Source organism: Muscardinus avellanarius (assembly GCF_963383645.1).
Source record: "Muscardinus avellanarius genome assembly, chromosome: 22".
Lineage (NCBI taxonomy): Eukaryota > Metazoa > Chordata > Mammalia > Rodentia > Gliridae > Muscardinus > Muscardinus avellanarius.
The window spans coordinates 14,657,619-14,672,169 of NC_137808.1; the positions used below are offsets into that span (position 1 = coordinate 14,657,619).

At 57.0% G+C, this 14,551-nt stretch overlaps 1 protein-coding gene across 1 annotated transcript in view; it reads right to left on the minus strand.

The window, feature by feature from the left end:
* Window positions 1–651: 651 nt before the first annotated feature.
* ZXDC (ZXD family zinc finger C) overlaps window positions 652–14,551 on the minus strand; it is a gene marked incomplete at both ends in the record, with an annotated part of 29,807 nt that continues 15,907 nt past the window's right edge. Inside the window, 11 exons of the mRNA XM_080718226.1 lie at window positions 652–845; window positions 1,119–1,194; window positions 1,312–1,363; window positions 1,604–1,680; window positions 2,373–2,474; window positions 4,420–4,589; window positions 8,415–8,666; window positions 10,614–10,659; window positions 10,776–10,995; window positions 11,454–11,470; window positions 12,529–12,614. Coding sequence (XP_080574352.1) covers window positions 652–845; window positions 1,119–1,194; window positions 1,312–1,363; window positions 1,604–1,680; window positions 2,373–2,474; window positions 4,420–4,589; window positions 8,415–8,666; window positions 10,614–10,659; window positions 10,776–10,995; window positions 11,454–11,470; window positions 12,529–12,614 — 1,292 coding nt within the window. The remainder of the gene's footprint in view (window positions 846–1,118; window positions 1,195–1,311; window positions 1,364–1,603; window positions 1,681–2,372; window positions 2,475–4,419; window positions 4,590–8,414; window positions 8,667–10,613; window positions 10,660–10,775; window positions 10,996–11,453; window positions 11,471–12,528; window positions 12,615–14,551) is intronic.

A 14,551-nucleotide genomic window follows, 5' to 3' on the forward strand; every position in this document is an offset into this window, starting at 1 on the left:
GGGCGCGGCGGAGGGCACGGGCCTGGGCACCTGCCTCTGCCCTCGCGGTCCCCTGCAAGCCTCCTCACTCACCTGAAATAAACTCACATCTTATTGTCTCGCCGGCCTGTTTGAGAGCGGCAGGGGCGCGGATTCTCAGGATCTTTTTTCCGGCACGAGGGAGGGGTACTGGGGACTGAGTCCAGGGGCGTTCTATCTCTAAGCTACAGCCCCAGCAGTAATTTTTTTTTCTCCCCAGTACCGGGGATGGAACCCAGGGGCAGTCCACCTCTGAGCGATACTCCCAGCCCTATTTTCTATTCTTTTATTTTGAAACAGGGTCTTGCTGAGTTGCAAAGGGTATCAGTAGAGCTGAGGCTGTCCTTGGCCCACCAGCCTCCTGTCTCAGCCCCCCGAATGCTGGGATTACAAGTGTGTGTCACTGCGCCCAGCTTCTATTTTTCATTTGGAAACAGGGTCTCACTAAACTGCGGGGGCCTCACCGAGTTGCTGCGACTGGTCTTGAACTTGCCTCCTCCTGTCTCAGCCTCCCAAGTACTGAGATGTCAGGCGGGGCCTCCAAGCCTGGCCAGGACCAGGGATTGTGAGGGCAGAAGCACAGTCCCTCGAATTAAGCCAGGAAGAGGTTTTTGGTAGGTAATAGAAAAACGTTTATTCGTCAGCGCCAGCAGCACCAGCGGCCAGTTCCAGTCGCCCTGGGGGAGGCGCTTGGCGGGGGCTGGGGACAGCTGGGTCCCCAGACAGGGAGGAGCCCCGGCTGACAATGAGAAGCCCGAGCCTGTGCGGGGCGGCCGTCCTCAGAGGGCCTTCGGTTCCCCGGGGCGCAGCAGCTGGGCAGGTGGCACCTGAGAGCAGGGCAGGCAGACTCGGCCCGGCGTGGCACCCTCCCGACAGCAGAGCCCCAGGTCTGAGAAAGAGCAGGGTCTGCCGACCCCTCCGAGAGCCCGGCGTATGTGAGGCGGCACGCTGCTGAAAGGCCCAGCAAAACCAAAGCTTTTCAGAGTCCATGAAGTTAGATACGCGCAAGGGAATGAACCGGCATCCGTCTTCGTGCAAGCCAGACCTGACTGGCTGCACAAAAAGAGGCGGCCGCCGTGTGTGCGCATCTGGGACCTCACCAACGAAAACCATGCGCGCGCCATGCGTGTGGTCCTCAGTCTCATGGATGGTATCCAAATAGCACTTTATAAACTGCTGTCGAGTGACGATTTAACATTAAGACCCAAACACCAGGAAAGGCTGCTCACTCTCCCATCGCTGAGCTGAGCCAGGAGTCTGCTGGGGAGGGGCCTCCTGCGGGCCCGGACCCACCTGCACCCTCTGGACGCGCCCATCTGCTCCGCAGGACGGGGCGGGGTTGGTTCTGCTGTGGCAAAAGCGCCACTTTTGGCCTGGGGCGTGGCAAGCGGACCCACCCGCCCACCCTGGGGAGAGTCCTCCCCAGTCCTCCAGGGCTCAGACCCAGCAGGACGGCTGCCCGGGGGCCTCTGCCGGGAGAGGCGGTGCTGAGGTGCGAGGAGCCGGGGCTGGGCTTCTGGCAGGCCGAGTGGGGTCTCGGCCCCATGTGCGCGGCGTGGCCTGTGTCCTCGGGGAATGGCCTCACTGCAGGTCCCTCAGGTTGATGGTGCTGCCCGGCGCCTGCGCCCCCGGCCTGGCGGCTCCAGGGGCCGGGAGCACCTCCTACAAAAGCCAGAGAGGAGTGAGGGCAGTCCAGACCGGTCGCCCAGCAGAAGTCCCCAGGCAGCACTCGCCACGCCCGGGCTCCATGCTACCCAAGAACCAGGCGCTCTTCCTCACGCATGCTGCTGCTACGTGCAAGCTTGGGGTCGCTAGGAATTGAACCGGGGCGGCCTACCTCTGCGCTACACCCCCAGCTCGATTTATTATTCTCGATTTTGAAACAGGGTCTCACTGAGTTGTGGAGGGCCTAAGTAGCTGAGGCTGGCCACGGACCTGCGATCCTCTTGTCTCAGCCTCCCAAGTACTGGGATGACAAGTGTGCGCCATTTCATTTGAAACAGGGTCTCACAAAATTGCCGAGGCTGGACTCGAATCTGAGATCCTGCTGTCTCAGGCTCCCAAGCACTGTGACTACAGGTGTGTGCCTGGCCGAACCTTCGGTTCTGATATTCCCTTCCTCCCTCCTCTCTCCTCGCCCTCCCTTTCCTCCTTGGCACTGGGGCTTAACTCAGGAGCGTCCCGCCTCCCAACTACACCCTCTTTATTTTTTCTTTTCAGAAGCGTCTCCCAACGTTGCTGAGGTTGGCCTTGAACTTGCAATCCTCCCATCTCAGCCTCCCAAGTTTCAGGTGACAGGCGTGCGCCAGCACACCCAGCTGGGCACAGTCCCAGTGAGAAAAACAAGCGCTGACCTGGAGGACGTAGACAGGCAGGTCCACGGTGAAGCAGGGGTGGCAGGCGGAGGGCTGTGGGCTGAGGGCCAGCGGCAGGGCCCCTTCACCTGAGGGCTCATCCTGGGGAGGCAACCACCGGAGACCACGCTCACGCAGAGCCGCCTCTCGCTCCTCAACGCCCGAGCAGCCCTCCCCGGGATGTACAGCGGGGCCGCCACCGTGGGGGCCGGCCCCCCAGCCCGCCCAGGGCCTCTCCCCGCCCTCCCCTGCTCTGCAGTGCATCCCATGCTCAGAAACCCCCAAGTGCCAATGTCCCTCCTAAGGAGTGTTCCCACTTCCTCATGGCTACCCCTGGCACCTGCTCAGGCCGCACGGGGACTGTCCCTGTGTGCCCTGGATGCTCACGGGTCAAAGAGCAGGGGCCAGAGCAGAAGGGGCTCCCGGGACAGGGCTGCAGCCGGCGGGCTGTCCCAGCCTTCACCTGTCCTTCACTGGCACACGCAGCCACGCCCCAGGGCCCCCACCTCACTTTCTCTCCCCCCCCCACTTTTTCTGGCACTGGGGATTTGAACCCAGGGCATGTTACCCCCAAGCTACACCCTAGCCCTAGTGCGTGTGTGCGTGTGTGTGTGGCCAGGGATTGAACCCAGAGGCATTCTATGTCTGAGCTACACCCCTAGCCCGATTTTTTATTCTTTGAAACAGGGTCTAAGTAGCAGAGAGACTCACTAATTAGCTGAGGCTGGCTATGAACTAGCATCCACCTGTCTCAGCCTCCCAGCTCCTGGGATTACAAGTGTGCGCCACCATGCCCAGCCCTATTTTTACTTTTGAGACAGGGTCTTACTAAGTTGCTAACGCTGGCCTCGAACCTGCAATCCTCCTGTGTCGGCCTCCCAAGTGCTGGGATGACAGGCCTGGGCTACCGCGCCTGCCTTTGGAGGGCTTTTAAAATCTCTCCCGGGTTGCTCTAAGCCACTAGATACAACTTGGAAAGACACTCCACGGAGCGTGAGCCTCCCCAGCGGCACCAGCTGCTTCCAGTAGCTTCCTCCCTCCTCTGCCCAGCCAGCCCCTCCCTGCCGCCGGCCGAGCGCTGGGGAGCCACCGCGCCCGGGGAGCCCCGGCTGCAGGTCCAGCGGATCTGCCTATCTCTAGGCTCTTGCCCAGTGCCCAGCTCAACGCGGACTGCCCCGTGATGCGGGAACCACCCTCCCTGCTTGAGGGTGACTGCCGTGTGGCCTGGAACAAGGTGCGCGCACGTGTGTGTGGCTAAGGACGGAACCCAGGGGCGTGTGTGTGTGTGTATGTGTGTGTCTGTGTGTGATACTAAGGACGGAACCCAGGGGGCATTCTACCTCCGAGCTCCACCCCCAGCCCTAGTTTTTATTCTTTATTCTGAAACAGGGTCTGAGTTGCAGAGGGCCTCACTAAGTAGCTGAGGCTGTCCATGAACTGTGATCCTCCCGTCTCAGCCTCCCGGATGCTGGGATTACGTGCATGTGCCACCACATCCGGCCCCAGCCCTATTTTATTTTTATTTTGAAGCAGGGTCTCACTACATTCGCTGAGGGTCTCAGTGGCAGAGGCCGAGCTCCAGCCTGTGAACCCCCTGCCTCAGTTTCCCAATAACTAGGATTGCAGGCGTGTGCCCCCACGCCTGGCTTCCCACAGCCTTTAGAGAGGTTAGATCCACTGGTGTGCCAGAACTGTCCCCAGAGGCGAGGTGGCCAGTGCGGCCCAGGAGCCCCTGTACCCAAGCCCTGCAGGGAGAGACGGGCAGTGTGCAGGCAGCCCCACAAGGCCTTTGCCAGGAACAGCCACAGACACCTCGGAGAGGGGGAGCTAGACACGGGGCAACGCAGCGCCACAAACCTGGTGTGTCAGTCCTAACAAAGGTAAGAGCTTGCACAGACGCGGTGCGGAGGGCTGGGAAGGAGAGAAATGGCGTTACCGAGGGGCCTGGGCTGGGCCCGGCTGCCCATCGAGGTGGGGGTGGGACGTGCTGCCGCCCCTCCTGCCCAGCCCCCACGACCTCAGCGTCCAGCGGGCTCCCAGCGCCTACCTGAAGGACGGGGACCTGGACGCACGGCACCCCGACCACCGGAGCCGGCCCCGGTGGGCCTCTGCTGGGCACGGGGAGGTTCTTGCACAAGCCTGTGCCGGGGCCAGCGTGGAGGCCAGGGGGGCCGGGCTTCCCGCCTCGGACTTTCTCTTGCGTAGTCTCTGAGGCTCCTGCAAGGAAACAGATGGGTCCAGTACACCCGCTTGCTGTCGCACGCCCAGGCAGAGGGGGCACCTCTGTCCACGCACTCTCTGTAGCGCCTGGGGGCCTTGAAGCCCTCCACAGGGAAAGTCACCAGCCACAGGGAAAGCACACCCGAGAAGCCATCCAGAAACCGAACCCGGGTACCGCTGCACACCTGCGATCCCAGCACTGGGAGGCTGAGACAGGAAGGTCACGGGTCACAGCATCCCGGGCTTCAATTCCAGTAAAAAAAAAAAAAACAAAAAAACAACTGCCTCGGGCTGAAGTTCTGGTCCTGTCTCCACCCGCTCTGCAAAGCCGGGCCAGCTCATCCCTCCACGCTGAGGCTCCTCGTCCAGAAACGGGAGGCGGTGAGGCCAGCACGCGGAGGGCTGCGGCAAGGCGGGACTAAAGGCAACGACACTAGGGGCTGAGAACTGGGCCAGGCACACGGCACAGGCCCTCTGATGTCCCCACGCTTCTGGTGGGTTTTAGTGCTGGGGTCCGCTAGCTCTATGCACTCAACTTATCCACACGTACACCTTGCAGTGCTAGGGACTGAACCCAGGACATCCCGCCTCTGAGCTTCCCAAGCTCCTCCTTCCCAACCAACCATCCGTCCGTCCATCCATCCACCTGGCAATACTAGGGATTGAACCCAGGGGCATCCTACCTCTGAGCTTTTCTCCAAGCCCTCCTTTCCACCCACTCACCCGTCCGTCCATCCATCCATCCGTCCGTCCACACATCTACCTTGCAGTACTAGGGACTGAACCCAGGGACCTTCTACCTGAGCTTCCCCCCAAGTCCGTCCGTCTGTCCGTCCCTCCCTCACTCCCTCCCATCCATCCATCCATCCATCCATCCATCCATCCTCTATTTTGCAGTACTGAGGATTGAACTCTGGGGCATTCTACTTCTGAGCTACACCCCCAATCCGTCCGTCCCATCCATCCATCCATCCATCCATCCATCCATCCATCCATCCATCCATCCCCCATCTCGCAGCACTGGGAACGGAACCCAAGGCACTCTCCCTCTGAGCTACATCCCCAACTCCGTTTCATTTTTCCTTTTGAAACGAGGATCTCACTAAATCGTGGAGGGCCTCGCCAGGGCTGGCTGTGGCTGGCCTCACACCCGTGACTCCCGTCTCAGACGCCCGGCTGTGCTGGCTGGAGGGCGGGTTTGAGGCTTGCTTGCTAACTAGCGCGCGGCCTGCTCCACTGCGCGTGCAGGGCGTCCTCTCATCTACACCAGCGGCACCGTAAGCACGGTGCCGACCGCGGCGGGCAGCTCCCCGCCGCTGGCTAGCGCTCTAGGCACAGACGTGTGTTCTTCAGTAACACAATGACACATCTATCATTATTAAAGTGTGATGTTGAAGCGGGGCGTGCCTGTCATCCCGGTACTTGAGAGGCTGAGCCAGGAGGATCCTGGATTCAAGGCCAGCCTCGGCAACTTAACGAGACCATTTGGAAGTAAAAGAAGATGGTGCGCCACTATGGCTGGCTGCCGGGTCCCGTTATCGGCTCCAGTTGACAGAGGGGACTTCAGAGTCAGAGGTCAACCGGCCCACCCTCAGAAAATGCAGGTGGGGACACCAGACCTGCTCTGGGTCAGCCCGGGGCGGTCCTTGGCTGCACGGAGTCTCTCTCCAGGTGCTGGGTGTGGTAAAGCTGGCTTCACTTACACATTTTGTGGTACTGAGGACTGACCCCAGGGGTGTTCTACCCCTGAACGACACCCTATGGTTATTTTGTTTGAAACAGTGCCTTCCTAAATTGCCGCAGGTCTCACCTTGGCCTCCAAAGTACTGAGATTACAGAGGCCCATCACCACGTTAACACTCACTCTTGATTATAGAATCAATTATCCTCAAACACAAATGTAGAAACAATCAGAACAAAATATTCATGACCTTAACACTCAGGAGGAAAAAACACACTAATCTTGCACGGATATGCCCTACCACTTCTGCTTCTACGTAAACATATGCACAAACCAATCTCTTGACACTTTTTTTTCTTCGGGATGGGGGGAGCTGGGATTCAACCCGGGGCATCCTATCTCCGAGTGACACCCCTCGCCCTATTTTTTACTTTTGATTTGAAACAGAATCTCACGAGGTCAGTGAATCTCACTACTCGCTGAGGCTGCCCCTGAACCTGTGACCTTCCTACCTCAGCCTCCTGCGTACTGAGATTACAGGCCCAGCCACCACGCCTGGCTGGTGTGCAGCTTTCCTGATGAACGTCTGAACGGTAAATTTTTTTTGCAAGTGAAAAGCCAAAGCTGTAACTGCAAACTGCACGTTAGACATCGTTTTGGGGGCCTGGGATCACCAAGTGACCCTCCAGAAACATCCGCCCGAGTCGGGAAGGACGCTTCCCCAGGCAATGCTCTGAGCACTGGCCGCGCCCGGCTCCCTTCTCCTCGAAGGCAGTCATCTTTCTCATCGAGTCGGCGGCTGACGTGCTTCTGGTTGACCCGCTCACAGCCTCGCCTCCTTGGGCACTGGGACCCTCTAGCGCATGCGCGGGGCAGAAGAGCGGCCTCCCTGCTCGGCCTGCCGACGTGACGCTGGGGAATCCTGGGTCTCAGCAGCCCAGCTTTGAGAGAGCTGCTAGTAATATCTGTACCTCCTGAGGCCGTCGTGGAATCCAGGAAGTGAGCAGGTGTCCGGCGCACAACGCAGAGTGCTGGCCTAACGTTAGTAACCTTTCCTTTTTTTTCTTTGGTGGCACTGGGGAAGCAACCCAAGGACATTCTACTTCTACCTACTTCTACCTCCATCTATACCCCCAAGCCTTTTTTACTTCTTGGTTTTTTTTTTTTTTTTTGGTACCTCCAGGCTGTACCACAGCCCTATATTTTATTTGGAAACAGGGTCTCACTAAGTTGCTGAGAGCCTCACTAAGTAGCCGAGGCTGGCCTCGAACCTGTGCGATCCTCCCGTCTCAGGCTCTGGAGTGCTGGGATTGCAAGCGTGCGCCACCACGCCTGGCTTACTTGTTTTGAAACAGGTCTCGCTAGATTGTCAAGGCTGGCCTTCAATCTGTGGTCCTCATTTCAGCCTCGCAAATACTGGGACTCCACGCATGCGCCACCACATCCGGCTTGTTACAGCTTTCTGAAACCCGTAAGCCCGTATCTTCCTTCTTTACTCTGTGTGTGGTTTTAATTCCCCTCCGAAGGCTGGCATTCCTTTGTGGTTTTCAATGTGAAAAGCTACCTTCCCACATACGAAGGCTGGCTCCTGGCCCGAGGTCTGTTTCCCTTGGCTCGGCTGGCTCGGCCGTGTGGCACCCATACCCTCAGCCCAGCCTCCAGGCCTTTCCCGACATTCCCTTGGGCAGTCTCGCCCACAGGCTCTTACACAACTGTCCCCAGATGGAGGGTTTCCAGGTAAGACTGCATCAGCCCGCTGTGGGAAGAGCCGGCAGGTGTGTCTGCCTTCGTCTCCCTCCGATCTGCAATCTCGGGCTCCATCTCCGAGAGAAACTCCACATTCCTGCGTCCACTCCTGCTAGCTCTCCTTCCTTTCTTCGTTTTTGTGGGACTGGAGACTGAACCCAGGGGGATTCTACCTCTACAGCCCCAGTCCCTTTTATTTTTTAAATTCCGAAACAGGGCCGAAGTGGCTGAGGTTGCCCTTGAACCTGCGATCCTCCTGTCTCGGCCTCCCAAGTACCGGGATTCCAGGTGCGCGCCTTCACACCCGGCTCCTGTTGGAGACTCCAGCCTCTCGGAGACCCGTTCCTGCCTTCACCTGCCCCATCCCACGGATCGGTTGGTTCACTCGTGCTTACTGGAAGCTTCTCTCCGCACCTCAGCAGGCGGCAGTCCTGAGTCGGTCGCCGCCCTCCTGGACAGGAGGGCCACCCCGGCACGCAGTGGCCAAGCTTCCGTCTCTCTCAGGTGTCTGGCATCTTCCCCTCTTGGTCCTGCCCAGTTCCTCCTGCAGCTTCTGGATGTTGTCTCTACTGTGAGTGGGGCGCCGCGGCCCTGCTCCCCTTCAGAACCAGCTGCTGCGGCCAGCTGTGAAGGTCTAGCTGGGGTTTCTGTAACGGGCCACTGGACATCTTCAGAGTTTCGCTTGTTTTTCAGTTGAGACTTTTGGGTTTTCCAAAGAGATCGATAATCTGCAAATTATTGGTTTCCTTCCTACGGTTCTGGTGCATCTTTTCCTTGGTCAATCTCCATGGCAACAATCCCCAGAAGAACAGAAACTACCCAGGGCGGTAACGAAGACAAGTCATTCCCGTCCAGTGCCCGGGTACAGTCATGGCTAAGGACGCCGCCAGCTCAGGCTGCGCGTGTCTTCATCACGATCCCCCATCGCCATCAATGGCGGCTAGCAACTTTCAAGCCCAAGAGCCACCAAGAGAATGGCCAATTCTTTACTGACCTGGCAGAGATAACACACTTAACATTATGCCGTTCTCAAATCCCATTCTACCACACTGTTATATATACTGCCAGCTATTTTTTTTTTTTTTAAGTGGTATTGGGGATTGAACCCAGGGGCTTTCTACTTCTGATATCTCCTAGTCCTTTAAAAAAAAAATTTTTTTTTTTAAATTTTTGGTGGTACTGGGAGTAGAACCCAGAGGCTTTCTACCTCTAGGCTATACTCCCAGACCTTTTTTTTGCGGATCTGGGGATGGAACCCAGGGGCAGTCGACCTCCGAGCTACACCTCCTGCTCTATTTGTTTTTTTTATTCTTTATTTTGAAACTGGGTCTCACTGAGTTGCCGAGGCCCTCACTAAGTAGCTGAGGCTGCCCGCGAACTGTGATCCTCTGGTCTCAGCCTCCCGAATGCCGGGATTACGAGTGTGCATCAGCACGCCTGGCTCTATTTTTTAATTTTATTTGCAAACAGGATCCCACTAAGTTGTTGAGAGCCTAAGTAGCTGAGGCTGGCTTTGAGCCTGTGCGATCCTCCTGTCTCAGCCTCCCAAGCGCTAGGATTACAAGTGTGCACCACCACGCCTGGCTCCTTTTCATTTTGAAACACGGTCTTGTTAGGTTGCTGAGGGCCTCGCTAAGTTGCTGCGGCTGGCCTCAAACCTGTGATCCTTCTGTCTCAGCCTCCCAAGTTTTGGGATGACAGATGTGCACTGCTATTCCAGGCCTGTCACCAGATTTTAAGGGTGTTTAATTTGGCTTTCTGAAGGAAGCCTCCATCTCCTTCAGAGCTCTTTATGCACAAGGGAGAACCTGTCTGCCCACCCCGCAGGTGTGAGCCTGACACTGACTTCCTGCTGGGTACAAAATGCTGATAGCCCTATTTCTGAATAACGGTAACCTCGGTGTCCCTGGACAAGTCTACACCTTGTGCGGGGTTTATCACCATGCAGCCTACGTGACGAGTTTGTTCCTGTCTCCTACCTACTCTGGACTCGTGCTTCCTTCTGTGCTGACAGAAAAGGAGAGCGACCGCCTGGGTGGGCCCCCCTGAGGGACGAGTGGCTTGGAAGGCCGTCAAAGGATTTCCAAATATCGGCAGGTGTCACACGCAAACATCAGAATCTGGACTCCTAGTTTGAAATCTGCGCCTTTTCCATCACGCCTCCTTCTCCTCCACGGGAAGGCGCCCACAGCACGCCGCGCGTCTCAGCCGCTGAAGGGCGTCCGCGGCGTGGGCCCGGCTGACGGGCACCGCGTGCACAGCGCCTCGGTCCTCCAACAGAAGACAACGCAGGCGCTTTTATCGCCACGTTACAAGGAAGGAGACTGCAGCGCGCACGCGTTGCCGGCTCAACAGCTCAAACTTAGAGCCAGGGGGCCATCGATGATTTGCAAGCAGCTTTTCTTTTTTACCCAGTTGTTCAGTGAGGTTTTCCCCAAGTAAGCTTTACTGTGTGATTTATCACATTTTGGTCAGAAAACAGTCCAAGCTTCTTTCCACAGACTCTGACTACTGCTTTCCTCAAGCCCCAGCTGCTTCAGCCGTCGTTTGTATAAACACCAGACATGAAGCAGGGCTCCCTTAACCTCACTAACGGCAGCCATGAACGCCCTCCGCAGCCTCGTCGACTTTCTGCTTCATCTGCAAATAACACACTCAACTCATCACTGTCGACGCCGCCAGGCTCCGGCTCATCCAAGTCGCCTTGCTCCTCGGTTTTCCCTCGACGCTGTGTGAGTCTAGGTTCCGAGCCCTACCCAGACGCGCTGGCGAGTCTTATTGCTGGGCTTTGGCCGCTGGGCCGGTGGGCGCCGCGCCAGCCGCTCGCCCTCCCTCCAAGCCTCGGCCTGCCTGCCGTTCGCGCTCGCCGTGCGCCACGCTGTCCTCGGCTGCTCCTCGTGAAGCTCGGCGAGCACTTCCGCGCGGGGTGTCTTCCCTCGGCGCTCGCGGCGGGCGTCTGCTGTGAACGGTCCTCCTCTGTCTCTCGCGGGCAGTCAGGCGTGTTTACATTTGCACGGCGACACAGAGGCCCTCGGCTGCCATCACGGCGCGCCGTGCTGTTTCCGCTCCCCTCGTGAGCACTGTGCTGCTGGGCCTTCCCTGCTCCAAGACACGGAAGGCATGGCACCGCTTGATTCTGAAGCTGGTCACAGCTCTCCCCGTTTGCTGTGGTCCTGGCGGCTGAACCCAGGGGCATTCTATCCCCAAGGTACACCCAGCCCTTTGGTTCTGAAACAGTCTTGCTAAATTGTTGAGGGTAACACTGAGTTGCTGAGCCTGGGGAAGATGAGCCCGGCCTCCGTGAACCTCCCCAGGCCAGTTCTACTCATGTCCTTTGCTGCCATGGATCCGGGCCACGAGCACAAGAGCATCCAGTGGGTTCCCGAGGCTCTTCTGGAGAAGCACTGAAAGCTGCATCACCACAGAGCGCCTACCTCGAGGTGAACGTGTACTACATTACAAGGGAAGGAGGAGCTGTGTAAGAGTGGACAGAGCCGGCGGACACCCTCTGACCAGCAGCTGTCAGCACGCGGTGGGGAAGGGCCTCCCCACCAGCGCCCACGGCGCCCCAACCCCAGGTGGCCACACGAACCATCAGGAAGACCCAGATGGAGGGTCCGCCGACGAACCAGCCCTCCTTGAAGCACCGTGATAGCTGGGCATGACGGCATGAGGAACCTCAGGACTTGGGAGGCTGAGGCAGGAGGACCACGGGCTCGAGGCCCACCTCAGTGACTCGGGGAGACCCGGTTTCTAAATAAAAGCTAAAATAGGGCTGAAGGTACAGTCAGAGGTAGAGAGCCCCTGGATTCAATGCCCAGGATCACCAAAAAAATAAATAAATAAATAAATAAATAAATAACAAATACATAAAAAATAAATGAATAAAAATTAAAAAGCAGCACGCCAGGCGAGGGGAGAGGCTGGGCGCCTCGTCAGCCCACATCAACAGAGGCTTCAGCTCTGACGAGGCTCCCGACCGTGGAGAGGCCGACGGAGGTGGGGCGGGGCGTCACAGCTGGGCACACAGGGGCCAACAGGCGCCGTCTGCACCCGAGGCGGCGTGTTTTCTGCAAGTTTGAAAGTTCGGCAGATAAAACGTCAGGGGAAAACCCACTGGCCCGTGGCTCCAGAAGGGGACGGTGGCCTCTGTGCAGATGCCCCTTGGGCTGGCCTGCATGTTAACAGCGAGTGAGAAGAAAGATCTGGGGCCGAAGCCGGCCTGCACCTTGCAGGATGCTGTCCCCGACCCTCACAGAGCCTCCGGCTGGACATCTGGCATGGATCCACTTCCACCCCCTCAGACGTCTACAGTAAGGTCCTCCCATCACCACCGGAAACGCTCAACTCCAGTTCTCACACTGTAATCGCAGGCACTTGGGAGGTCAACAGAGGAAGGCTGCGGATTGGAGGCCAGCCTCGACAACCGGTAAGACCCTGTCTCAAAATACAGGGGAGCTCAGCGGTGAAACGCCCGGTTCAGTTCCAGCACAGCGGAAACCAAGGCACCAGAAACGAGAAACCCAGCCCCATCTGGAAACGGATGCCCTGCCTGTGAAACACGGAGAGGCCGCTCTCTGCGGGACGCTCCAGCTCTAGGGAAAAGGGGGCCGCAGCGGCCGTCGCTCTGCGGCCCCGAGGGACTGACGGCCGGTTGCTGGGCGTTGGTGGCTGCCGCCTGTTAACAGCTCAGGCCACCCGGGCCCAACAGTGCCCGGGGTGGCGCTGTAGCAGCGGTCAATCACATCAAGCCTCCAGGTGTAGAAAACACCAGAAAATGGAGGAGATGCTGACCGACACCATGGGGACACAACCAACAGCAGCCATGCGGCAGGATGGACAGCACAGAGCCCAGCCGAGTGCGCACAGGCGTGGAGAGAGGCCGAAGTGTGAGGCGGCCGGCGACCCTAGTGCCCGGGAGGCTGAGACAGGAGAAGGCCAGGCTCGAGGCCAGCCTTGGCAACTTAGTGAAACCCTGTTTCAAGCCGGGCGTGGTGGCGCACGCTTGTAATCCCAGTACTTGGGAGGCTGAGACAGGAGGATCGCGCAGGTTCGAAGCCAGCCTCAGCTACTTAGTGAGACTCTGTTTAAAATAAAGAAAGAAAGTAAAATAGGTTAGGGGTGTAGCTCGGAGGTAGAAAGCCCCTGGGTTCCATTCCCAATACCCCCCACGCTCCCCCCCCACAAAATTAAATAGGGTGCTGGTGTAGCTCAGAGGTAAATACCCCTGGGCTTAATCTCCAGTACCCCCCCCTCAGAATTGGAAATGTAACAGCCAAAATATATGACCCTTATTTGGATTCTGATTTCAGCAGATAGTTATGAGACACGTGGCCTCTGAGATAACTGAAAACCCGAACACTTACAAGACATCGACATTAAGAAAATGCTGTTAATTTTAAAAGAAGTGATAATAATATGTGGCTAGAATTTTTATAAAGTGTCCTTATTTTTAAACATCATGGCAAACATTTATAAAAAGAATCCTTAACAAATGAAACCCCCTATCGATGGTGCTCTAACGCAATACGATGAAACCACCACATCGACACACCCGAATGCTTGCGGTCTTCTTGTGCCAGGGACCGACCCCAGGAGCACGCCAGCCCTCAGTCACACTCCCAACGTTTTTTGTAACTTTTTTTTTTGAGACAGGGTCTTGGTAGGTTGCTGAGAGCCTAAGCTGTTGAGGCTGGCCTCGAACTCACGATCTTCTGTCAGTCTTCCAAATACAGGGATCACAGGCGCGCCACCATGCCCAGCTGCAGTGTTCATTTACCTTCAAGACTGCATTTATCTACCATATGCAACAGAAGCATTTGGTTTTCTGCATGAAGGTGGCCTAGTATGTGGTGAATTAATTCTTCCTATAGCTGTCCACCGCCACGCTTCCATCTGCTATCTCTGGGAGGTTTTTGGTTTGCTTTGTGGTACTGAGGACTGAAATCAGGGACAGTCTACCATCAAGCCACACCCTAAGTCAGCCATTTTTTTATATTTACTTATTTTTGCGGTACTGGGGATGGAACCCAGGGTCATTCTACCTCCGAGCAACACCCCAGCCCTAGTTTTTATTCTTTATTTGGAAACAGGGTCTCACTGAGTTGCAAAGGGCCTCACTCAGTAGCTGAGGCTGGCTTCGAACCTGCGCGATCCTCCTGTCTCAGCCTCCCGGATGCTGGGATTACAAGCGTGCGCCCCCACGCCCGGCTCTTTATTTTTTACTTTGAAAAAGGGACTCGCTAAGTTGCTGAGGTTGGCTGGCCTCCAACCTGCAATCCTCCTATGATAGCCTCCCCAGTGCTAGAAACAGAGGTGTGCGCCACCACATCCAACCTTTCTTTGAGAGTTATATACTGCTACTTTGTTAACTGTGGAGGTTAAGTAACAACCTTGACGTGTACAATATTCATTACAGGGAAATACTTGCTTTACCAAAATCCATTAACAAAATTGTTATTTTAAAAAAGAAGCTACTCGCTGGGCGTGGTGGCGCACACTTGTCATCCCCGCGCTTGGGAGGCGGAGACAG